Source organism: Oncorhynchus mykiss, chromosome 17 (genome assembly GCF_057628025.1).
Source record: "Oncorhynchus mykiss isolate SJ-2025 chromosome 17, ASM5762802v1, whole genome shotgun sequence".
In the NCBI taxonomy this organism is placed as follows: domain Eukaryota; kingdom Metazoa; phylum Chordata; class Actinopteri; order Salmoniformes; family Salmonidae; genus Oncorhynchus; species Oncorhynchus mykiss.
Window position 1 is genome coordinate 56,654,998 of NC_143038.1, and position 25,318 is coordinate 56,680,315.

The 25,318-nt window shown below is 42.7% G+C and overlaps 1 protein-coding gene across 1 annotated transcript; it reads right to left on the reverse strand.

The window, feature by feature from the left end:
- Positions 1–1,160: 1,160 nt before the first annotated feature.
- On the reverse strand, positions 1,161–20,503 carry LOC110494531 (cytochrome b-c1 complex subunit 1, mitochondrial). The gene is made up of 12 exons (XM_021569666.3): positions 20,342–20,503; positions 5,001–5,141; positions 4,753–4,839; positions 4,496–4,625; positions 4,000–4,198; positions 3,762–3,841; positions 3,509–3,624; positions 3,070–3,374; positions 2,840–2,925; positions 2,650–2,738; positions 1,950–2,025; positions 1,161–1,768 (listed from the first exon to the last, which is right to left on the reverse strand). The coding sequence occupies exons 1-12, from the start codon at positions 20,402–20,404 to the stop codon at positions 1,704–1,706; spliced, it is 1,437 nt and encodes a 478-aa protein (XP_021425341.2). The 5' UTR covers positions 20,405–20,503; the 3' UTR covers positions 1,161–1,703.
- Between the last annotated feature and the right edge of the window lie 4,815 nt (positions 20,504–25,318).

The following is a 25,318-nucleotide window of genomic DNA, read 5'->3' on the forward strand; positions in this document are numbered from 1 at the left end:
CCCACCATCGCTGGACCAGACAGGACTGGCAAAAAGTGGTCTTCACTGACGAGTCGCGGTTTTGTCTCACCAGGGAGGATGGTCGGATTTGCGTTTATCGCCGAAGGAATGAGCGTTACGCCGAGGTCTGTACTATGGAGTGGGATCAATTTTGAAGTGGAGGGTCCGTCATGGTCTGGGGCGGTGTGTCACAGCATCATCGGACTGAGCTTGTCATTGCAGGCAATCTCAACGCTCCCCCACATGTGGTACCCTTCCTGCAGGCTCATCCTGACATGACCCTCCAGCATGACAATGCCACCAGCCACACTGCTCATTCTGTGTGTGATTTCCTGCAAGACAGGAATGTCAGTGTTCTGCCATGGCCAGCGAAGTACTCGGATCTCACTCCCATTGAGCACGTCTGGGACCTGTTGGATCGGAGGGTGAGGGCTGGGGCCATTCCCCCCAGAAATGTCTGGGAACTTGCAGGTTCCTTGGTGGAAGAGTGGGGTAATATCTCACAGCAAGAACTGGCAAATCTGGTGCAGTCCATGAGGATATGTTCTGCCGTACTTAATGCAGCTGGTGGCCACACCAGATAGTTACTTTTAACCCCTCCCTCTTTGTTCAGGGACACATTATTAAATTTCTGTTAGTCACATGTCTGTGGAACTTGTTCAGTTTGTTTGTTGTTGAATCTTATGTTCATACAAATATTTACATGTTAAGTTCGCTGAAAATAAATGCAGTTGAGAGGACATTTTTACTGAGTTTATATTTCCTGAGCTTTCTTAAATCTTTCTTATATCAGTCACTTAAACCTTAATCAAAAAATAAAGTATTTTCTTTGCAATTCATGTTATTCAATGCGTTTGTGGGATTTGGTTCAAAAGGCCAATTTCAATATTGTATCTAATGTTTTATATATTTTTTACACCAAAAGGGGTTCTAAAATGTAAAATCAAATAGCTAAATGATGCATGGTTTGACAATCTGAAAGCAATTCTGTCAGTTTATAATCCCTTCCCCCCCTTTTAAATGTAATGTTCCAAAGTGGCGCGCATTGGTGGCTTGTAGGCCTGGAGATGCTAAACATGTTTGTCAATTACAAAACAAGGATATAACATTAAGTCTTACTAATCTAATTCTGTGTGTGGGACAATGACTCAAAAACAAAGTGTTTTACAATGTTTTATTTCAATTTGTCGGAATGAGAGCTTCTGTTATGTACAATAGGACAGAAACAAAATACTACATCAATTCATAAATACTTCTGCTCTACATTAACTGGTTGTACAATGCCCTGATTTTACTGTATATGTATGTATCACTGAATGTCTTCAGGTGTTCCCCTCTCTTCCCCAGAACAGTACCAGGTGCATGAAAAGGCTCAGTGACATTAACAAAAATCTCCTGTATTACAATCTTTCTCGATAAGTAATTATTGATAATTACAGGGAAACAGAACGCTCAGAACTTATTCACCCCCTCAACAGTGGTTCTCTCCCTCATAACCAACTAAAACTAACATAGCAGGAATAGAGCGGTGAGAGCGAGAGAAGGAGGAGGGGGAACTTTGATGGAGCCGATACAGATCTGTGCTGATGAGCTGAGGCAGTCCTCAGTTCCTCAATCTTGCAGTGATGGGAGAAGTAAGGGAGTGGAGGAGAGTGAAAGGAAGAGCAGACATTGGACACGCAGAGAGCAACACTATTGGGTTCTTAGAAGCGGAGCCAGTACATGGCACTGCGCATTCTATTGTAGTCAGGCAGCTGCTCAACGGGGCCTGTGGAACAGAGAGAGAGAAGAGAGAAGGAGACGAGATGAGAGAAGGATTGAGGATTCAGAACATTACCAAGCTAGGTAGCCACTAGCTGGACTTTTAGACTATATGCTATCTTTATCCTGGACAAGAGGACTAAGGTGCAAAGGCTGCTTGGAAGGAATACTGATGTATGATAACTTACCAACAGCAGACACAGCGGGACACTTGTCATAGATATATTTGGAGCAGACGTCACGCACCATCCTGGGTGTCACAGCCTGAGGGGGAGAGGTGGTGAGAAATGTGGGGTGAACGCAGTAAGGGGTGGGGGGGAGAATGCCGAGTGAGATCAGAGAGAGACAGAAAAAGCACCCTCTAGATCAGTGGTATTCAAAGTCGGGTCTGGGGGAACTGTCTGTAATAAAGCCCTTTTTGGGGGGAAAACATTCTTATTGGCTGTGCCTGGCTCCCCAGTGGGTGGGCCTATGCCCTCCCAGGCCCACTCACAGCTGCGTCCCTGTCCAGTCATGTGAAATCCATAGATTAGGGCCAAACTGTTTTTCTTCGATTGATTGATTTCCTTATATGAACTGTAACTCAGTAAAATCTTTGAAATTGTTGCATGTTGCGTTTATATTTTTGTTCAGAATCTATGCTTTAATTTAAAAATTAACCGTACAGATTGTATGGGACAATATACTAACGTTGAGAAAGATGATTATAAAAATTGCATTTTACTGAATATAAGTATTTATTTGTTAAAACACTTTTGTTAAGAGATGAAAATGTAATGAATTAAAGGTTAATTGTTGTTAATTGGGGGGGTTGAATACCTCTGCTCTAGGTGGTAGAGGGGGGTGTAACAGCTGTATGTGTGGTGCATGGAAGGCGGTTGTACTCACATCGATGCGGGCGTCCCACTCAGCCAGGGGGATACGGCGGCCGTAGTTCAGGACGTGCCTGCCAATGTCATCACATATCGGTGTCGTTCCTACACAAGAGCAGTACGGCAGTGTTAGTGTTGAACAGGGAGAGGTATGTGTGTGTGTGTTTAAGTGTCTGACAGGCTACATGAGGAGATAGAGCTCTTACCGTCGAGCTGTCCCACCAAGCTGGCCTTGAGGGCGTTCTTGGCTCTGGCAACATCACTCTCTGTCACTGTGGTGCACAAATTCATCCTTCAGGGAAAGAGAAAGAAAACGAGGGAGGTCATTACTATCAAATGAAATATGTAAAATGACACAGGCTGAGGATAAGTGTTGGACTAGGAGTGTATCCATATTTTGTGTTTGTGAGTGTATGTATTGGAAATCACAACTAACCACGCGTTCTGTGACCAGTGCATCATGTCATCGATGTGGTGTTTGTCGGTGACAAAGTAGATGCCAAGCAGACCAGTATCGCTGTAAGATGAGTGGAAGGCCTGAAAGCTGTGGCACAGACTCTCCTCTGAGGCCAGACGAGCAAGGCGGCTGCTCAGGTGCTTTCCACCACCAAAAGTGATGTCATAGCTGCCAATGATGGAGTTGGCCACCATGAGAGGCACAATGTCTGGGCTGGTGGCACTGGCACCCTCCACTGCGATAGCAATATGTGCAAGGGGGATATCATCATCACGCATGCGGATCTACAGAGGGCGAGAGGAGACGACAACAGGGTTAACCATATTAACATTCCAAATAAAAAAGAAAATGGGATACCTGTGCCCTTGTTCAAACATCTGTCAATTAGGACACACACTGAAACAGGGGCGCTCCTCACCTCGCTGCCAGAGAAGCGGCAGGGGGACAGAACAGGCACAGCATCATCCTCGTACTCAAAGGAAACTCCGCTAAAGTGCTGTTTGGCCAACCCAACCAGTTCCTCATGAGTCACACCTACACAGGAGACAGGTAGTGAGCCATTACAAACAGACAACAATTACACTCAAATAAAATAAAAAAACATTCAGGGCCAGTTGGTATTGGCATGTAATACCTCTATATACCGCCTTAACATGCCAGTGCTAATGTACCTCCAGCAGCTGCCAGCACCATGCGGGGGGCCTTGTAGTGGCTCCTGATGAAATCTACCAGATCCTGTCGACTCAAAGTCCTGAAGGGAAGAGACAGACCTTTACTGCTCAACTAATTGGGAGTGCTGTGAAATGTAACAGGATTCTATAACATGTACGAGTTTCCCTGGTGTTTTGGTTTGGCCTAGCTTGCTCTGACCCAATAGGATTCCCTTGTAGGCTCTGTGTTCGTGTGTACCTGGCGTTTTGGGACGGTCCCAGCACACTGTGTCCCAGGGGGGTACCCTGAAAAGCTGTGGCGTGCAGCAGGTCCAAACAGACGTCCTGTAGACTGCCCTCTACCTCCTCCAGCTCTCTCAGCACCACACTCCTCTGCTGCTCAATGTCAGCCTCGCTCAGGGCATTGCTCTGCACTACCTCTGACAACAGCTCCACCGCTGGAGAGCGTGAGAGGGGCACTTCAGTATACATAGCAATTGACAAGAACTACTGGAGACCATGGGAATGGAAGTTCAACACAGGCATGAGAAACTAATTCACCAAAAGGAAACAGGAGCTTTACAACTAGATACATAAACACTCACTCGACCTCTGTGGAATTAGAAGGGCTTATAAGAACCCAACCCATTGTACACACACTTGAATTGTCATATCACCTTATAAACAGTCTCCATGCCTTATTCCTGCCTCATTGAAGTGTCTGCTATGCTGGGTAGGTGGTTTGGTTGGCTCACCTTTGGGCAGATCTTTGGCCAGGGTCTTCATGTAGTAGGCAGTGTGCTCCCGGGAAGTGTATGCACTCAGGTGAGCACCCATGGACTCCACCTGCTGCTCCAGGGCCATCTGGGTGTGCTTTTTTGTCCCCTGGGGAAAATAAACATGGGAAAAAAGGGGGGTGGAAGAGAAACCATGTTGGGCCAGTAGTAAAGTAAGTGTGAAGTCCCTTATGAGACTGAAGGTAGGTTGCATAGATGTCAGGGCTGTTGTGTACCTTGAAAGCCATGTGCTCCAGGAAGAACCCAGCTCCATTGTTCTTCTCAGTCTCATAGCGACTTCCACAGTTGATCCACAGCCCAACCTGAGAGACAGAGGTGGAACTTAGCTAGATACCATGACGCGCCAAACAAAGTCAGGTTCATCTGAAATGTGACTAAGTGAATGTCTGCACTAGGCAATGTTTCCCAAATCCATCAAGATGACTGCTTGGATTGTATGATCAATGACACAGCAGGTCCTTACAGTGCATGTGCTGTGTCCGGTCTCCTCCGATGCGATCCTCAGGCCATTGTCCAGGGCAGTGAGACGGGTCTCAGGAGCTCCCAGAAGGCTCTGGGCATAGGTCACCGTAGCCTGACCACGCCGGAGAGACAGCAGGATGGGCTGGAGAGAGAGGGAGAGGATAGTTAGCCTACAACACTGTGACAACACTTGCACAGAATCGGTACACCCGAACATCACACCTGCGGGACAGGTACAGGATGACAACTGCCCGAGTTACACCACCTCCCTCATGTGGTACCCTTCCTGCAGGCTCATCCTGACATGACCTTCCAGCATGACAATTAGAGGTCGACCGATTATGATTTTTCACCTCCGATACCGATTAGGACCGAAAAAAGCCGATACCAATTAATCGAACGGTTTTTAAAAATGTATTTGTAATAATGACAATTACAACAATACTGAATGAATACTTATTTTAACTTAATATAATACATCAATAAAAATCCATTTAGCCTCAAATAAATAAAGACACATGTTCAATTTGGTTTAAATAATGCAAAAACAAAGTGTTGGAGAAGTAAAAGTGCAATATGTGCCATGTAAAAAAGCTACCGTTTGAGTTCCTTGCTCAGAACATATGAAAGTTGGTGGTTCCTTTTAACATGAGACTTCAATATTCCAAGGTAAGAGGTTTAAGGTTGTAGTTAATATAGTATTTATAGGACTATTTCTCTCTATCCCATTTGTATTTCATATACCTTTGACTATTGGATGTTCTTATAGGCACTTAGTATTGCCAGTGTAACAGTATAGCTTCCGTCCCTCTCCTCGCCTCGCCTCTACCTGGGCTCGAACCAGGAACACATCGACAACAGCCACACTCGAAGCATCGCTGCCCATCGCTCCACAAAAGCCGCGGCCCTTACAGAGCAAGGGGAATAACTACTCCAAGTCTCAGAGCGAGTGACGTTTGAAACGCTATTAGCGCGCACCCCGCTAACTAGCTAGCCATTTCACATCGGTTACACCAGCCATTAGGCTTGAAGCCATAAACAGCGCTGTGCTTGCGAAGAGCTGCTGGCAAAACGCACAAAAGTGCTGTTTGAATGAATGCTTACGAGCCTGCTGCTGCCTACCATCGCTCAGTCAGACTGCTCTATCAAATCATAGACTTAATTATAACATAACACACAGAAATACGAGCCATTGGTCATTAATATGGTCGAATCCGGAAACGATCATTTCGAAAACAAAACGTTTATTATTTCAGTGTAATACGGAACCGTTCTGTATTTTACCTAACGGGTGGCATCCCTAAGTCTAAATATTCTTGTTACATTGCACAACCTTCTATGTTAGGTAAATTAGATCACAATGAGCCAGGCTGCCCAAACGGTTGCATATACCCTGACTCTGCGTGCAATGAACGCGAGCGAAGTGACACAATTTCTCCTAGTTAAAATTGCCTGCTAACCTGGATTTCTCTTAGCTAAATATGCAGGTTTAATAATATATACTTCTGTGTATTGATTTTAAGGCATTGGTGTTTATGGTTAGGTACAGTCGTCCAACGATTGTGCTTTTTTCGCAAAAGCGCTTTTGTTAAATCATCCCCCAGCGTTGCATCGATTATATGCAACGCAGGACACGCTAGATAAACTAGTAATATCATCAACCATGTGTAGTTATAACTAGTGATTGATTATTTTTTACAAGATAAGTTTAATGCTAGCTAGCAACTTACCTTGGCTTCTACTGCATTCGAGTAACAGGCAGGCTCCTCGTGGAGTGCAATGAGAGGCAGGTGGTTAGAGCTTTGGACTAGTTAACTGTAAGGTTGCAAGCTGACAAGGTGAAAATCTGTCGTTCTGCCCCTGAACAAGGCAGTTAACCCACCATTCCTAGGCCGTCATTGAAAATAAGAATGTGTTCTTAAGTTTGCTGAAAATAACCGTAGTTGACAGTGAGAGGACGTTTCTTTTTTTTCTAAGTTTGGCTGATTTTGTTGTGTTGATAGTTCTGGTGTAAGGATATGTATGAAATTGCTAAAATAATCTGTAGTAATGGAATGAAGAGACATTTAGCAAAATATTATGCCTTTTAGCAATTTATGATCGCCTCAATGTCATTGTTAGGAGCTAGTATTTCACTGCATCCACTATATCATCTGTTAAACTGTGTACGTGGAAGCGAAAGAAAAGCACACCTGTTTAGGCGAGGTGCTGGCTAGCAGAGTAAAATACTTGGAAAAGAAAAAGGAGAGCCGCACACTAGGAGCTCAGATACAATAATTGAATAACCTCATAACCAACGTTTTGACAGACAAGCTGTCTTCATCAGGGTATAATGACAAACACTGCGGGTCACTAGTTTATATACTGTCAAAGGACACACAGGTGTCTAATCATGGCCAGGTGTGGCCTGATATCATTGGTTAATTCTCAGATATAAACAGAACACAGAAAAAACCTGAATGGATAGCACATCATCATAGATACAATTTGGCTACATAGGTCTACAAACATCCTGAGTGGTGCAGCAGTCCAAGGCACTGCGTCGCAGAGCTAGAGGTGTCACTAATGACCGGGGTTCGAACCCCGGCTGTATCACAACCAGCCATGATCGGGAGTCCCATAGGGCAATGCACAATTGGGCCAGCATCGTCCGTGTTAGGCCGTCATTGTAAATAAGAATTTGTTCTTAGCTTCTTTGGAACTGGGGGGGCAGTATTGAGTAGCTTGGATAAAAAGGTGCCCAGGGTAAATTGCCTGCAACTCAGGCCTAAAAGCTAGAATATGCATATAATTAGTAGATTTGGATAGAAACACTCTGAAGTTTCTAAAACTGTTTGAATGATGTCTGTGAGTATAACAGAACTCATATGGCAGGCAAAGACCTGAGAAAAAATCCACCAGGAAGTGGGAAATCTGAGGTTTGTAGTTTTTCAAGTCATTGCCTATCGAATACAGAGTGTCTATGGGGTCATATTGCACTTCCTAAGGCTTCCACTAGATGTCAACAGTCTTTAGAACCTTGTTTGAGGCTTCTACTGTGAAGTGGGGGCGAATGAGAGCTGATTCAACCATAGGTCTGCCAGAGTGGCATGAGCTGATGATGCGCGCACACATGACAGCGACCTGCTTTCCATTGCATTTCTGAAGACAAATAATTATCCGGTTGGAACATTATTGAAGATTTATGTTAAAATTGGTTAAAAACATCCTATACATTGTTTGACATGTTTCTACGGACTGTAACACAACTTTTTGACTTTGTCTGGACCTAGTGCTCGCGCCTCATGAATTTGGATTAATGGGCTAAACGCGCGAACAAAAAGGAGGTATTTGGACAAAAATTGACTTTATCGAACAAAACAAACATTTATTGTGGAACTGGGATTCCTGGGAGTGCATTCTGATGAAGATCAAAGGTAAGTTAATATTTATAATGCTATTTCTGACTTCTGTTGACTCCACAACATGGCGGATATCTGTATGGCTTGTTTTTGTGTCTGAGCTCTGTACTCAGATTATTGCATGGTGTGCTTTTTCCATAAAGTTTTTTGAAATGTGACACAGCGGTTGCATTAAGAAGAAGTGGATCTATGCATAACACTTGTATCTTTTAGCAATGTTCATTATGAGTATTTCTGTAAAATGATGTGGCTCTCTGCAAAATCACCGGATGTTTTGGAACTACTGAACATAACGCACCAATGTAAACTGAGATTTTGGGATATAAATATGAACTTTATCAAACAAAACATACATGTATTATGTAACATGAAGTCCTATGAGTGTCATCTGATGAAGATCAAAGGTTAGTGATTCATTTTCTCTCTTTCTGCTTTTTGTGACTCCTCTCTTTGGCTGGAAAAATGGCTGTGTTTTTCTGTGACTAGATGCTGACCTAACAATTGTTTGGTGTGCTTTCGTCGTAAAGCCTTCTTGACATCGGACACTGTGGCTGGATTTACAACAAGTTTATCTTTAAAATGGTGTAAAATACTTGTATGTTTGAGGAATTTTAATTATGGGATTTCTGTTGTTTTGAATTTGGCGCCCTGCAATTTCACTGGCTGTTGTCGAGGTGGTAAAATAACAATAGCGAGACTATATACAGAGGGTACCGGTACATAGTCAATGTGCTGGGGCACCGGTTAGTCGAGATAATATGTACATGTAGATAGTTATTAAAGTGACTATACATAGATAACAGAGTAGCAGCAGCATAGAAGAGGGGGGCAATGCAAATAGTCTGGGTAGTCATTTGATAAGATGTTCAGCAGTCTTATGGCTTGGTGGTAGAAGCTGTTTATAGAAGCCTCTTGGACCTAGACTTGGCGCTCCGGTACCGCTTGCCGTGCGGTAGCAGAGAGAACAGTCTATGACTAGGGTGGCTTGAGTCTTTGACCATTTTTAGGGCCTTCCTCTGACACCGCCTGGTGTGATGTACTTGGACAATGTGCCAACAAACCTCCAAACGAGCTTCAATGCCATTCCACACTCCTTCCGAGGCCTCCAACTGATTTTAAATACAAGTAAAACTAATTGCTTGCTCTTTAACCGATTGCTGCCCGCACCCTCACGTCCGACGAGCATCACTACTCTGGACGGTTCTGACTTAAAATATGCGGACAACTACAAATACCTAGGTGTCTGGTTAGACTGTACACTCTCCTTCCAGACTCACATTACGCATCTCCAATCCAAAATTAAATCTTGAATCGGCTTCCTATTTCACAACAGAGATTGTTCTCCTGGCACCACACAGCCAGGTGTCTGACCTCCTCCCTATAGGCTGGCTCGTTGTCGGTGATCAGGCCTACCACCGTTGTGTCATTGGCATTGGCCGTGCCATCATGAGTGAACAGGGAGTACAGGAGGAGACTGAGCACGAACCCCTGAAGGGCCCCTGTGTTGAGGATCAGCACATTGAATGTGTTGTTACCTACCCTTACCACTTGGGGGCGGCCCGTTAGGAAGTCCAGGATCCAGCTGCAGAGGGAGGTGTTTAGTCCCAGGGTCCTAAGCTTATTGATGAGCTTTGAGGGCACTATAGTGTTGAACACTGAGCTGTAGTCAATGAATAGCATTCTCACATAGGTGTTCCTTTTGTCCGGACGGGAAAGAGCAGTGTGGAGTGCAATAGAGATTAGAAGTCGACCGATTAATTGGAATGGCCAATTAATTAGGGCTGATTTCAAGTTTTCACAACAATCGGATATCGGTATTTTTGGACACCCATTTGGCCTATTTTTTTTTTTTTACACCTTTATCTAATCTTTATTTAACTAGGCAAGTCAGTTAAGAACACATTCTTATTTTCAATGACGGCCTAGGAACGGTGGGTTAACTGCCTTGTTCAGGGGCAGAACGACAGATTTTTACCTTGTCAGCTCGGGGGATTCAATCTTGCAACCTTACAGTTAACTAGTCCAACGCTCTAACCACCTGATTACATTGCACTCCACGAGGAGCCTGCCTGTTACGCGAATGCAGTAGAAGCCAAGGTAAGTTGCTAGCTAGCATTAAACTTATCTTATAAAAAATAATCAATCACTAGTTATAACTACACATGGTTGATGATATTACTAGTTTATCTAGCGTGTCCTGTGTTGCATATAATCGATGCAGTGCGTATCGTTGCTCCAGTGTGTACCTAACCATAAACATCAATGCCTTTCTTAAAATCAACACAGAAGTATATATTTTTAAACCTGCATATTTAGCTAAAAGAAATTCAGGTTAGCAGGCAATATTAACCAGGTGAAATCGTGTCACTTCTCTTGCGTTCATTGCACGCAGTCAGTGCATATGCAACAGTTTGGGCCGCCTAATTTGCCAGAATTTTACGTAATTATTGAATGTTGTGCAATGTAACAGGAATATTTAGACTTATGGATGCCACACGTTAGATAAAATACGTAACGGTTCCGTATTTCACTGAAAGAATAAACGTCTTGTTTTTGAAATGACAGTTTCCGGATTTGACCATATTACTGACCTAAGGCTCTTATTTCTGTGTGTTATTATGTTATAACTAAGTCTATGATAAGAGAGCAGTCTGAGCGATGGTAGGCAGCAGCAGGCTCATAAGCATTCATTCAAACAGCACTTTCGTGCGTTTTGCCAGCAGCTCTGCTGTTTATGACTTCAATCCTATCAACTCCCGAGATTAGACTGGTGTAACAGATGTGAAATGGCTAGCTAGTTAGCGGGGTGCGCGCTAATAGCGTTTCAAACGTCACTCACTCTGAGACTTGGAGTGGTTGTTACCCTTGCTCTGCATGGGACATTCTTTGACCATTTTAACTTGCCATTTACAAAAACAAAATGTGTTAGTGGGTAGGTGTGTTGTTGTTACGTTCCCCAGTTTATGTGTTGTAGTTTGTGTATTTGCATGTGTTTTATTTCAGGAAATGGCTTCCTGAAATCTCTCAAGCAGCTGATTGGTCGACTCCAGGGCTAATTGGAGAGCTGACCCCGCCCCCTCGTCAAGACACAGCTGTCTCCAGTTACATTCCTTCTGAAGCTATATAAAAGCCAGTGTTCTGTTCAGGAGAGAGGAATTTTGGAGGTGGGGATTACTGAGAGAGATTTGCTGGGAGGTCATTGCAAAGCGATTGTTTGTGATAGAGATTTGCTTGGAGGTCATTGCAGAGAGATTTTGCTAGAGGTTGATTTTGATGGGAGTTCATTGCTGGGAAGTTGGTATGTTTTGTGAGTTTGTTGCTCAGATAAAGCTTATTTGATGTACTTTGTTTCTTAGTTTGTTTGTGAAATTGTTTAATATTCTGTTTCATTTGTTCCCAGGGGGAAAGGGGAAGGCACCTTGGGAGTGCTTAGGCAAGAGGCCCGCGGGCATACATATACCCGTAGTATATTCACTGTCTAGGCACACTAGGTAAGACCTGGGCGGACCACTCCCTGTATTTTGGTTAGGGCACCAAGTGGTGCTAAATTAGGTAAGTAGTGGGTAGGCAGGTAAGATAGGAGAGGGGGGGGAGGGAATTTGAGATTTACTTTCTTTGCTTTGGTTCCGTCCAGCCCCTTTTCCGGTACCACATTCTGCCTGTTGTCATTCTTACTCGCACCTACAGTCCATACCTTTTTCACTTCACAGAGTTTAGTTGTAGCAGGGTGTTGCGTTCCCTCTTCATAGAGGCGTGCGTAACAGTTGTTAGGACCTCTTTTGAAATCATTGTGTTTGAGAAGTCCCATGCTCTGCATGGGTAACGCTGCTTCGAGGGTGGCTGTTGTCGTTGTGTTCCTGGTTCGAGCCCAGGTAGAAGCAAGGAGAGGGACAGCTATACTGTTACACTGGCAATACTAAAGTGCCTATAAGAACCTCCAATAGTCAAAAGTTTATGAAATACAAATGGTAGAGAGAGAAAGTCCTATAATTCCTATAATAACTACAACCTAAAACTTCTTACTTGGGAATATTGAAGACTCCTGTTAAAAGGAACCACCAGTGTTCAAATGTTCTCATGTTCTGAGCAAGGAACTTAAACATTAGCTTTCTTACATGGCACATATTGCACTTTTACTTTCTTCTCCAAAACTTTATTTTTGCATTATTTAAACCAAATTGAACATGTTTCGTTATTTATTTGAGGCTAAATTGATTTTATTGATGTATTATAGTATGTTAAAATAAGTGTTTGAGTTTATTTTATTTTTTACAGGGACAGTGCACATTAATCAACGTTTCAGTAAAAGTGCCGGTTTTAGCCAGCCGGCTAATTTTCAACCGCAGTCCCTGGGCAGGTAATTAAAAACAATTACAATATAGACAATAGCAACATAGGACAAGCAAGACATAGCATACAGACATAGAACAAAAAGCAACAAGACAAAGTTCATAAAAGCAACAAAGTGTTTCCACACCTCACAAGCTACAGACAACATGGAAAGCGGGAAGACACAGCTAGGGACCATGTTCACAAATCTGATTGACCTTTAGCCATGTCTTCAAGCATTTTGTGAAAGTGTGATATGTGGTGCAGTTGTGTGTCTGATGGCAGTGTATTCCAGACATGGGAAGCTCTCACAGAGAAAACGGATTTACTAAAGGTGCTTTTCCTTAAGGGAACTATACAGTCACCTCTCATGGCAGACCTTGTGGATCTGCTGCCATATGTTTGGGTTTTCTGTTTAACAAAAATACTGAGTGGAGGGGGAGCGAGGCCATTTAGGATCTTGAATACAAGACATGCGTCGGTGTATTGCACAAGATTGTCCCAACTCAGGAGTTCATGCTTTCTGAGCATGTAACAGTGATGATGGCTATTGGGATTCCTATCAAGCACTTTGAGAGCCTGTTTATAGACAGACTGAATAGGTCTTAATGTTGTACAGCAAGCTTGGGCCCAACTAGTCAAGCAGTATGTTAAGTGGGGGAGTATCATAGATTTGAAGTACAGTTTTGATACCTCTGTAGTCAAACAATTTCGTATAAATCGGAAATTAGCTAGGTTGAATTTGGATATTTGAATTACCTTTTTCACATGCTTTTTAAAAGAGAGGTTGGAATCAAGTATGATGCCAATGTACTTAAAATCAGATACCACCTGGAGCTTCTCCCCTGACACATAGACATCCAGCTCAGTAGCATCTGTTGCCCTCTTTGTGAAGAACATGCAAACAGTTTTTTTCACATTGAGATGCAAACATGAGTCACTGAGCCACTTTGTAACCTGGACCATTACAGTAGTGAGTTCTTGTGCAGCTTGTTGTTTGCTCTTTGCATGCACATATATCACTGTATCATCTGCATACATTTGAACTTCCGACCCAGTTCAGACAGAAGGCAGGTCATTAATGTACAGGCTGAACAGGAGGGGCCCCAGTATTGACCCTTGGGGCACACCCACATCATAGCTAAGAGTGGGCGACAGCTCATTGCTCACTCTGACACACTGAGTTCTGCCTTCAAGGTATGATTTCATCCATCTCAAGGCATCAGGGGAAAAGTTGAACTTGGACAATTTTGTGATGAGAATCTCATGGTTAACAGTATCAAAAGCCTTCCTTAGGTCTAGAAACACAGCCCCAACAACGCCCCCTTTGTCCATCTTGGACTTCACATTTTCCAGAAGAAAGCAGTTGGCCGTTTCTGTGGAGTGTTTCGCTCTGAAGCCAAACAGCATGGAGTGTAATGTGAATGTGAAGGGGCTGTTGTTGAGGTGGGCAATCAGTTGTTCTGCTACACACTTTTCAACAACCTTTGACACCACGGGTAGTATACTAATGGGCCTGTAGTTACTCACGTCAGCAGGGTCGCCTGATTTAAAGATGGCCATTATTATGGCCAACTTCCATACCCTTGGAAACACCCCGAGACCAATAGATGTGTTGGTGACCTTAGTAATTGGGCCAATGAGTGACTCTTTGTAGTTTTTAAGAAAGGTAGAGTCCAGCCCAAATACATATTTGGCTTTAGAGTTCTTTAGTAAGCTAATCACCTTATTCACCTCTGACTCAGAAACCTCCCTTATGATGAAGACAGGTTTTGCATAATTTACTAGCACTGAGCCCAAGAAACCAGTGGAGGGGCTGTGTCAGTACCCTGACAGAGTCAATAAAGTAGGAATTGAAGGCTATTGCTATTTAGACTGCCTCCTGTGTTAGATTGTTATTCACCATTATTTCTAGTATTTTTGCAGTGTTACTATGGTCTTTCCCTGTTAACTTTTTTAGATTCTCCCAGATCAGTTTAGAATTTCCCTTTGCTTCAATTATTTTAATAAAAAAAGTTTGCCTTGGCCTGTCTGATTTCTTTCATCACCTTATTTCTCAACATGGTAAACCTACGTCTGTCATGCTCTAATTTGGATCTTAGGGCTATTTTTAGAGTATAATATCGTTCTTTCATCAATTTCCAGATTTCTCCATTTAGCCAAGGAAGAGTGCTCTTTTGGTCAGGTTTGGATTTGATTTTCTTAGGAAACCGTTTATTGTAGCCGGGATTGTGGATAGAAAAACTTGACTATCAGCTTCCACGTCTGTATAGGACAAGAGATCGTTCCAGTTAATTCCCTTAACCTCTTGAAACTCTGGGGGCAGTATTTCATTTTTGGATGAAAAACGCTCCCGTTTTAAACAAGATATTTTGTCATGCTCGACTATGCATATAATTGACAGCTTTGGAAAGAAAATACTCTGACGTTTCCAAAACTGCAAAGATATTGTCTGTGAGTGCCACAGAACTAATGCTACAGGCGAAACCAATATGCAATTTCATACAGGAAGTGAGACAGATTTTTGAGGCGCTGTGTTCCAATGTCTCCTTATATGGCTGTGAATGCGCAAGGTGAGAGCCTACACTTTCTGTCGTTTCCCCAAGGTGTTTGCAGAATTGTGACGTATTTGTAGGCATATCATTGGAAAATTAACCATAAGAGACTACATTTACCAGGTGTCCGCTGGGTGTCCTCCGTCGAAACTATTGCGCAATCTCCAGGTGCGCGCATTTTTTCCATTTTGAACAGAGGAGAAACCAAACTGCCAGGAGTGACTTATCATCGAATAGATATGTGAAAAACACCTTGAGGATTGATTCTAAACAACGTTTGCCATGTTTCTGTCGATATTATAGAGTTAATTTGGGTAAAAGTTTGCGTTGTAATGACTGAATTTTCAGGTTTTTTTCTCAGCCAAACGTGATGAACAAAATGGAGCGATTTCTCCTACACAAATTATCTTTTTGGAAAAACTGAACATTTGCTATCTAACTGAGTCTCCTCATTGAAAACATCTGAAGTTCTTCAAAGGTAAATGATTTTGTTTGAATGCTTTTCTTGTTTTTGTGAAAATGTTGCATGCTGAATGCCAGGCTTAATGATATGCTAGCTATCAATACTCTTACACAAATGCTTGTTTAGCTATGGTTCAAAAGCATATTTTGAAAATCTGAGATGACAGTGTTGTTAACAAAAGGCTAAGCTTGAGAGCTAATATATTTATTTCATTTCATTTGCGATTTTCATGAATAGTTAACGTTGCGTTATGGTAATGAGCTTGAGGCTATAAATAGGATCCCGGATACAGGTTTACTCGTCGCAACAGGTTAATTGCGTTTTCAAAATAGCTTAATTCATTCAGGATTGTTGTAATTATCATTATTAAAAATAAATAAATAAATTGGACGATTAATCGGTATCGTCGTTGAAAAATCATAATCGGTCGACCTCTAATAGAGATTGCATCGTCTGTGGATCTGTTAGGGCGGTAAGCAAATTGGAGTGAGTCTAGGATTTCTAGGATAATGGTGTTGTGAGCCATGACCAACCTTTCAAAGCACATCATGGCTACATATGCGAGTGCTACGGGTCGGTAGTTATTTAAGCAGGTTACCATAGTGTTCTTGGGCACAGGGACTATGAAGGTCTGCTTGAATGATGTTGGTATTACAGACTCGGACGGGGAGAGGTTGAAAATGTCAGTGAAGTCACTTGCCAGTTGGTCAGCGCATGCATATAAGTAGTTTTGCTCGTCTGTTAGGCTCGTGTCACATGCAGGGATATAAACTGGTGAGGGCCCAAAAAGGTGACAGTTTTTTTTGTGTGCACTGAAACATGCAAATAAATCCCTGCTAGGGGGAAATGCAGGTTAACGAATTAAACAAAGAATATGATCTACATGATCAGTCTCTGTGTAAAATAAAAAGCGGTTAACTCACAGCTAAAAAAAATGTAAAGAAAGCAAACCAATGTTATTTGTTGCCTAGACTTTACTGCAAATGACAAGTCTTGAGAAAAAAACAATACACTAATATTGCAGTTAGCCATGACAGCCTTTATAATATAACGCTTGTGACCACACACAAATATTGCACTTGGGGAAAAAAACATCTAAACTTCTTACGGACCATTGGGCGCTACCGTCCCACCTGGCCAACATCTGGTGAAATTGCAGAGCGCCAAATTCAAATTACAGAAATCGTAATATTAAACATTCATGAAAATACAAGTGTCATACATCATTTAAAAGCTTAACTTGTTGTTAATCCAGCCGTGTTGTTAGTTTTCAAAAAGGCTTTGCGGCGAAAGCACACCATGCGATTATCTAAGGACAGTGCCCCGCACACGAAAGCATTACATACATTTTACAACCAAGCTGATGCATCACGAAAGTCAGAAATAGCGATAAAATAAATCACTTACCTTTGAAGATCTTCATCTGGTTGCAATCACAAGGGTCCCAGCTACATAACAAATGGTCCTTTTGTTCGATAAAGTACTTCTTTACATCCCCAAAAAACTCTGTTTCGTTGGCGCGCTAGACTCTGTAATCCACCGGTTTCCCTCGTTCAAAATGCATACAAATTAATCCCGTAAATTACCAATAAACATCTTCCAAACATATCAAACAACGTTCCTAATCAATCCTCAAGTACCCTATTATGTAAATAAACAATACAATTTAAGACGGAGAATACCGTCGACCATTACGGAGATAAATAACGAAGTACGCACACGCACCGGAAAGCGCTACAAACACTACAGCCAAAATGGGAGACACCTAGAAAAACTACAAATTCTAGCTCATTTTTCAATAAAACAAGCCTGAAATTCTTTCTAAAGACTGTTGGCATCTAGTGGAAGCCCTAGGAACTGCAATCTGGGAGGACCTTTTATATTCCCATTTCCAGCCATTGTAATAAGAGGTGAGCTGAAAAAAAAAAACATTTCTGTATGTTTTGTCCTCGGGTTTTCGCCTGCCATATTCAGTTCTGTTATACTCACAGACAATATTTTAACAGTTTTGGAAACTTGAGTGTTTTCTATCCAATACTACCAATTATATGCCTGAGTAACAGGCAGTTTACTTTGGGCACTTCATTCATCCAAACTTCCAAATACTGCCCCCTAACCCAAAGAAGTTAAAGTAGAAATAGAATGAAACAAACAGGCATTCTATTTTTTGCTCTATTATAGTGGCCACTATAGACAACGATCAAGTACACAAGGCTACATGTGTGCAAAAATAACATTCACTGAGTAAAATATATAATCCCCCCCTCACACACATTACTGTCAAATTCAACACAACAAAAATAATGTATTTCGACTACACATTATTACATTGTACACTTTCTGCCCGTAGACATGTACAAGCAATGTGCTAGCAAAAGTGATAAAGATAGAAAGTGTGTGGTGTTCCTTTCACCTCTATAGGCATCCAGTTTAAGCTAAGCCCATCTCCAGCTACACTTGATCCCTGAATTGACTTGTTTAACACCTCATTTTAATCTTAATCCTCTCATTCTTAAAAATAACCACATACTATAGAAGGAAAACATGAGTTAACATAGTGGTTAGTTCGTTAGCTAGTTAACATTTAACACAGATTGCCAGGGTCCAGTAAGCAACCAACGCGTTATAATTTGCAAAACTCCCCCTGTCAGAATTCTCCCACCATTCTTATTTCCTTAATTTTGTGGCTAGAGTCAAATACGTTCTGTGGCACACATCAGAGACAAATACTTTCTATATAACAAACTTCACGTCAGACTAAGAAACCGAAATTAATCATTAATGTATGTGTGTAGATGTATGTATAGACTAATACAAATCAGTATCAGGTTCAGGTATTGGCAGCATCTTTCCGGGGCGGGCGTTGCAGGGGGGTTCGCACAGGACGCCATATTGAAATAAATAACGAAAAGTGCAGACAAATATGCTTTCTGCTACTAAGATCAGTGAAATGTAGGCTAAACTGACAACGGAGTGAAGAGCAGAAATCTCAACCTTCAAGCAAGTCGCAGCAATGAAGGCGGCGAATGTGGGGATAATTCTGACAGGGGGAGATTTAGAGTCGTATAATAGCGAATTGGTTAGGTTACTAATGTTAGCTCATCTGGTGTTGTAACGTTTGATAGCTAATGTTTGCTGTCTGACTATTAGCAAGCTAATTTTCACACCATAAACGAAATTATTTGATCAGATAAGTTGGCTAATGTTGCTCAGCATTTCTCTGGCTGGCTACGGATAATTCGATCTAGCTAACAAGACAGTTAACAATGCTAATACTTTCTCCCTCCCCTCAAACTTTCCGAATGCCAGTAGTTTTTCGGTTACAGCTCATGAAGTACGCTTCATTACCTTCTCACCCCCTTCTCCGTTGTCAGGCTTCTCACCTAACGTTACCTCTTCGTTATCGTCCAGAGGACACGCTGCTGTAACTGGCAAGTTGCCTTTCCAGAGCGCGCGCTGAGGCTGTAACTAGTAAATCGGTTGTCTCTTCAGTCGCGTGCTGCACTGCATTCTGTTTTGTAAACTATCTGTTTTGTAAACGATTGGCTGAGCTTTGGATACAGCAGCCAGCATTGCTCCAAACGCGTGTCACTTGTTTGTTTACAGCCAGTAGTGATCCAAACACCCCGCCTCTCCCAAACCTTTTTCATCGGATCTACACGAATCACGTAGGATTCAAAAACGGCGAATTTCGCCGAAATGTGACTATTTGCATCCCTGTACTGGGAGAGGATCAGGGAGAGGATCAATATATTCAATAATAGAGATCATACTGCTGGTGTCATTTACAAAACTGTATGTGACCAATAAACTTTGATTTGATATCATGACCAAGAAAAGGAGAGAAAGTAGTTGTGGGGTGATCTTCTGACTGTTGATCCCACACAACAGTGACAGCCACCAATTCACACATACCACCGGTCGACCTTAGCTAGCTAATAAGTTGGAGGTAAGGAGGGGCTATTTTTATATTTACTGAGGGTCCATCAACAACACTTCACCAGCTAGCCAGGCATCCCAACACCACAGTTTGAAGTCAAACGACTCAAAGGAAACACACTTTCAAGTTAACTGAGGTCACACAATTAACGACTAACTATGTAGCGAGTTCAATTTAACATAGCTACGCATCCAGTTGTACAAGACAGAGGTAGGTAGCTAACCAGTTACCTAGCTAGCTAACGTTAACGTTAGGGCAAATAGAACGCGGAAGTATGGTCAAAATGACCTTGTTAGTTTTAAAAAGCGAATAAGGCAACGCAGATAGAGGTTGACTAAAGTGTTAAACGTGGATGTCAAAATGCCCACTCATGTCACGGTTTTTTACAGTGAGACATTGCGCCTTTGCTGACAGTGAGTTGACCTTGCGCTAACTCCAAGCTAATGCTAACCGCCTAGCCATCACTGTGCTCCGGTTACATAACGTTACCAGTGTTAGCTACATACCAATAAGATAGCTAGCACTACTAGATAACGAACTACAGAGGCCTGCTTCTCGGTAAAAGTTGCCGACGTGAAGGAAATGCAGATCCCAACCAACAACCCAATTATTCTTACAGACCCCTGAAATACCAATATGTTGCTGAATACTTACGCTACGGGATTTGGCGAGGGCTCGACCCACAGAGCTCCCGACTCGGCACATGGACGCTGCCATCTTTTCCTGTCGAATACAGAAAACTCAGGTGCGCGCACGTTCCCCAAGACGTACATAAAAATGTGACGTCAGCGCACGCCACCCTTCACTCATGCAGCAGTACCTACAAGTTCAGCCTGGTCTCATAGACTAGACGTAACATAGTAAAACCAGGACACTGAAATTAGTATGGTGTGTTATGTTTGGTATATTACATAAGACAGATGGTTACTTAAGGCAAGTGTGAAAGTAGGGCGTTTGGTCGCGGTACAAAAACGAACATCTAGCAAGCCAAAGGTTGCTAGTCATCATGGACAACTTTAGCATTTTAGCTACTTTGCGAACAACTTAGCATTAGCTAACCCTTTACCTAACCCTATCCTTGACCTAACTCCTAACCTGAAAAGAGGAGCGACCCAGGGATGTGTGTGCTTTGGGGACCTCTTGAAGCTAGGGGGCACTATTTTAATTTTTGGAAAAATAACGTTCCCAAAGTAAACTGCCTATTTCTCAGGACCAGATGCTAGAATATGCATATAATTGACAGCTTAGGATAGAAAACACTCTAAAGTTTCCAAAACTGTAAAAAAATATTGTCAGAACTGATATTGCAGGCGAAATCCTGAGAAAAATCCACTCAGGAAGTGACTCTTATTTTGAAACCCCCGTCTTTCTATGCATCCCTATTGCCCATTGAAAGGGATATCAACCAGATTCCTTTTTCTGTGGCTTCCCTAAGGTGTCTACAGCCTTTAGACGTAGTTTCGGGCCTTTATTTTGAAGAATGAGCGTAAACGTCCACATTGCGTAAGTGGTCAGTTGTTGGCTCTGTGTGATTTTTGCGCTAAACAGAGAGGTAGCCATTTTTCCTCCGGGTCCTAGTGAAAACCCAACTGTCCCGGTTGATATACACTGCTCAAAAAAATAAAGGGAACACTTAAACAACACAATGTAACTCCAAGTCAATCACACTTCTGTGAAATCAAACTGTCCACTTAGGAAGCAACACTGATTGACAATACGTTTCACATGCTGTTGTGCAAATGGAATAGACAACAAGTGGAAATTATAGGCAATTAGCAAGACACCCCCAATAAAGGAGTGGTTCTGCAGGTGGTGACCACAGACCACTTCTCAGTTCCTATGCTTCCTGGCTGATGTTTTGGTCACTTTTGAATGCTGGCGCTGCTTTCACTCTAGTGGTAGCATGAGACGGAGTCTACAACCCACACAAGTGGCTCAGGTAGTGCAGCTCATGCAGGATGGAACATCAATGCGAGCTGTGGCAAGAAGGTTTGCTGTGTCTGTCAGCGTAGTGTCCAGAGGATGGAGGCGCTACCAGGAGACAGGCCAGTACATCAGGAGACGTGGAGGAGGCCGTAGGAGGGCAACAATCCAGCAGCAGGACCGCTACCACCGCCTTTGTGCAAGGGGGAGCAGGAGGAGCACTGCCAGAGCCCTGCAAAATGACCTGCAGCAGGCCACAAATGTGCATGTGTCTGCTCAAACGGTCAGAAACAGACTCCATGAGGGTGGTATGAGGGCCCGACGTCCACAGGTGGGGGTTGTCCTTACAGCCCAACACCGTGCAGGATGTTTGGCATTTGCCAGAGAACACCAAGATTGGCAAATTCGCCACTGGCCCGCCCGTTCCCCAGACCTGAATCCAATTGAGCACATCTGGGACATCATGTCTCGCTCCATCCACCAACGCCATGTTGCACCACAGACTGTCCAGGAGTTGGCGGATGCTTTAGTTCAGGTCTGGGAGGAGATCCCTCAGGAGACCATCCGCCACCTCATCAGGAGCATGCCCAAGCGTTGTAGGGAGGTCATACAGGCACGTGGAGGCCACACACACTACTGAGCCTAATTTTGACTTGTTTTAAGGACATTACATCAAAGTTGGATCAGCCTGTAGTGTGGTTTTCCACTTTAATTTTGAGTGTGACTCCAAATACAGACCTTCATGGGTTGATACATTTGATTTCCATTGATAATTTGTCTGATTTTGTTGTCAGCACATTCAACTATGTAAAGAAAAAACTATTTAATAAGAATATTTCATTCATTCAGATCTAGGATGTGTTATTTTAGTGTTCCCTTTATTTTTTTGAGCAGTGTATTATCAAATAGATATTTGAAAAACACCTTGAGGATTGATTATAAAAAACGTTTGCCATGTTTCTGTTGATATTATCGATATAATTTGGAATTTTTATCTGCGTTGTCGTGACCGCGATTTCCGGTGGATTCCTAGGCATAACGCATCAAACTGAGGTATTTGGATAAAAAAATATCTTTATGGAACAAAAGGAACATTTGCTGTCTAACTGGGAGTCCCGTGAGTGAAAACATCCGAAGCCCAAAGGTAAACGATTAATTTTATTGCTTTTTTGATTTTCGTGGCCAAGTTACCTGCCGCTAGGTGTACATAATGTTTTGTTAGTATATCGATAAACTTACACAAACGCTTGTATTGTTTTCGCTGTAAAGCATAATTTCAAAATCTGAGACGACAGGGTGATTTAACAAAAGGCTAAGCTGTGTTTCGCTATATTTCACTTGTGATTTCATGAATATAAATATTTTCTAGTAAGATTATTTGACTGTTGCGCAATGCTATTTAGCGTAGTTGATTACAATTATCCCAGATCCGGGGGGGGGGGGGGGGGGGGGGGGGGGGTGTGTGGTTCCAAGAGGTTAATAGAATGTAACTGGCAGAATGGGTGTTGTATGTGGAGGATGAGGGCTGCAGTCGGTATCTCAGGGGAGGAAGAGGGCAAAGAGAGTTTTATAAATAAGCATCAACCAGTGGGTCTCGCAATGGGTATACAGAGACAACCAGTTTACAGAGGAGTATAGAGTGCAGTGATGTGTCCTATAAGGAGCATTGGGGGCAAATCTGACGGCCGAATGGTAAAGAACATCTAGCCGCTTGAGAGCACCCTTACCTGCTGATCTATAAATGATGTCTCCGTAATCTAGCATGGGTAGGATGGTTACCTGAATCAGGGTTATTTTGGAAGCTGGGGTGAAAGAGGAGTGATTACGATAGAGGAAACCAAGTCTAAATTTAACTTTATCCTGCAGTTTGATATGTGCTAAGAGAAGGACAGTGCACTGTCTAGCCATACTCACAAGTACATGTATGAAATCAAGCTCTAAACCCTCGGAGTTAGTAATCACACCTGTGGGGAGAGGGGCATTCTTCTTACCAAACCACATGCCCTTTGTTTGGAGGTGTTCAGAACAAGGTTAAGGGTAGAGAAAGCTTTTTGGACACTAAGAAATCTTTGTTGTAGAGCATTAACACAACATCCAGGGAGGGGCCAGCTGAGTATAAAAGACTATCATCTGCATATAAATGGTTGAGAGAGCTTCCTACTGCTTGAGCTATGTTGTTGATGTAAATTAAGAAGAGTGTGGGGCTTAGGATCGAGCCTTGAGGTACTCCCTTGGTGACAGGCAGTAGCTGAGACAGCAGATTTTCTGACTTTATAAACTGCACTCTTTAAGGTAGTTAGCAAACCAGGCCAAATACCCCTCAGAGACACCAATACTCCTTAGCCGGCTCACAAGAATGGAATGGTCTACATATCAATAGCCAAGTCAATAAAAGTCAATAAAAACACATCACAACATTGCTTAGAATCAAGGGCAATGGTGACATCATTTAAGACCTTTAAGGTTTCAGTGACATCCAGATTGCATAATATAGACATCAAGAAAGCCAGTCAGTTGACTATTGACAAGTTTTTCCAACACATGCCTATAACAGTCAGGCTCAGCTTGATCTCCCCCTTTAAATAAAGGATGAACCATGGCTGCCTTCCAAGCAATGGGAACCTCCCCAGAGAGAAGAGACAGGTTAAAAAGGTTGGAGATAGGCTTGGCGATGATAGGGGCAGCAACCTTAAAGAAGAAAGGGTCTAAACCATCTGTCCCAGATGGTTTTTTTTTGGTCAAGTTTAAGGAGCTCCTTTGGCACCTCGGACTCAGTGACTGCCTGCAGGGAGAAACTTTGTAGCGGGGCAAGGGAAAAAGAGGGAGAAGCATTGGGGAAAGTCGCATGAGATGGGGTGGGAGATGAGGAAATGTTGGAAGGACAAGGAGGCATGGCTGGGTCAAATAGGAATCCTGACTTAATGAAGTGGTGATTAAAGAGCTCAGCCAAGTGCTTCTTGTCAGTAACAACCACATCATCAACATTAAGGGACATGGGCAGCTGTGAAGTTTTATTCTCCAGGTCTTTAACCGTTTTCCAGAACTTTTTGGAGTTAGACCCACAGAGAGAGAACTGCTCCTTAAAGTAACTAACTAACTATGGCCTTCCGGATAGCCTGAGTGCACTTATTTCTCATTTGCCTGAACGAGAGCCAGTAAGCCTGAGTATGCGTGTGCTGAGCCTTTCGTCAAATGCAATTATTGAGGTGGAGTAACTCTGCAAGATCACGGTCGAACCAGGGACTGAACCTGTTTTTACAGTGCCTTGCGAAAGTATTCGGCACCCTTGAACTTTGCAACCTTTTGCCACATTTCAGGCTTCAAACATAAAGATATAAAACTGTATTTTTTTGTGAAGAATCATCAACAAGTGGGACACAATCATGAAGTGGAACGACATTTATTGGATATTTCAAACTTTTTTAACAAATCAAAAACTGAAAAATTGGGCGTGCAAAATTATTCAGCCCCTTTACTTTCAGTGCAGCAAACTCTCTCCAGAAGTTCAGTGAGGATCTCTGAATGATCCAATGTTGACCTAAATGACTAATGATGATAAATACAATCCACCTGTGTGTAATCAAGTCTCCGTATAAATGCACCTGCACTGTGATAGTCTCAGAGGTCCGTTAAAAGCGCAGAGAGCATCATGAAGAACAAGGAACACACCAGGCAGGTCCGAGATACTGTTGTGAAGAAGTTTAAAGC

Coding starts and splice junctions, on each gene's coding strand:
- LOC110494531 (XM_021569666.3), bottom strand. CDS start 20,404: ATGGCAGCGTCCATGTGCCGAGTCGGGAGCTCTGTGGGTCGAGCCCTC. Junction 4,199..4,495: donor GGCCAAAGATCTGCCCAAAG/GTGAGCCAACCA, acceptor CACGCTCTCCAG/CGGTGGAGCTGTTGTCAGAG. Junction 3,375..3,508: donor GCCGCTTCTCTGGCAGCGAG/GTGAGGAGCGCC, acceptor CGCCCTCTGTAG/ATCCGCATGCGTGATGATGA.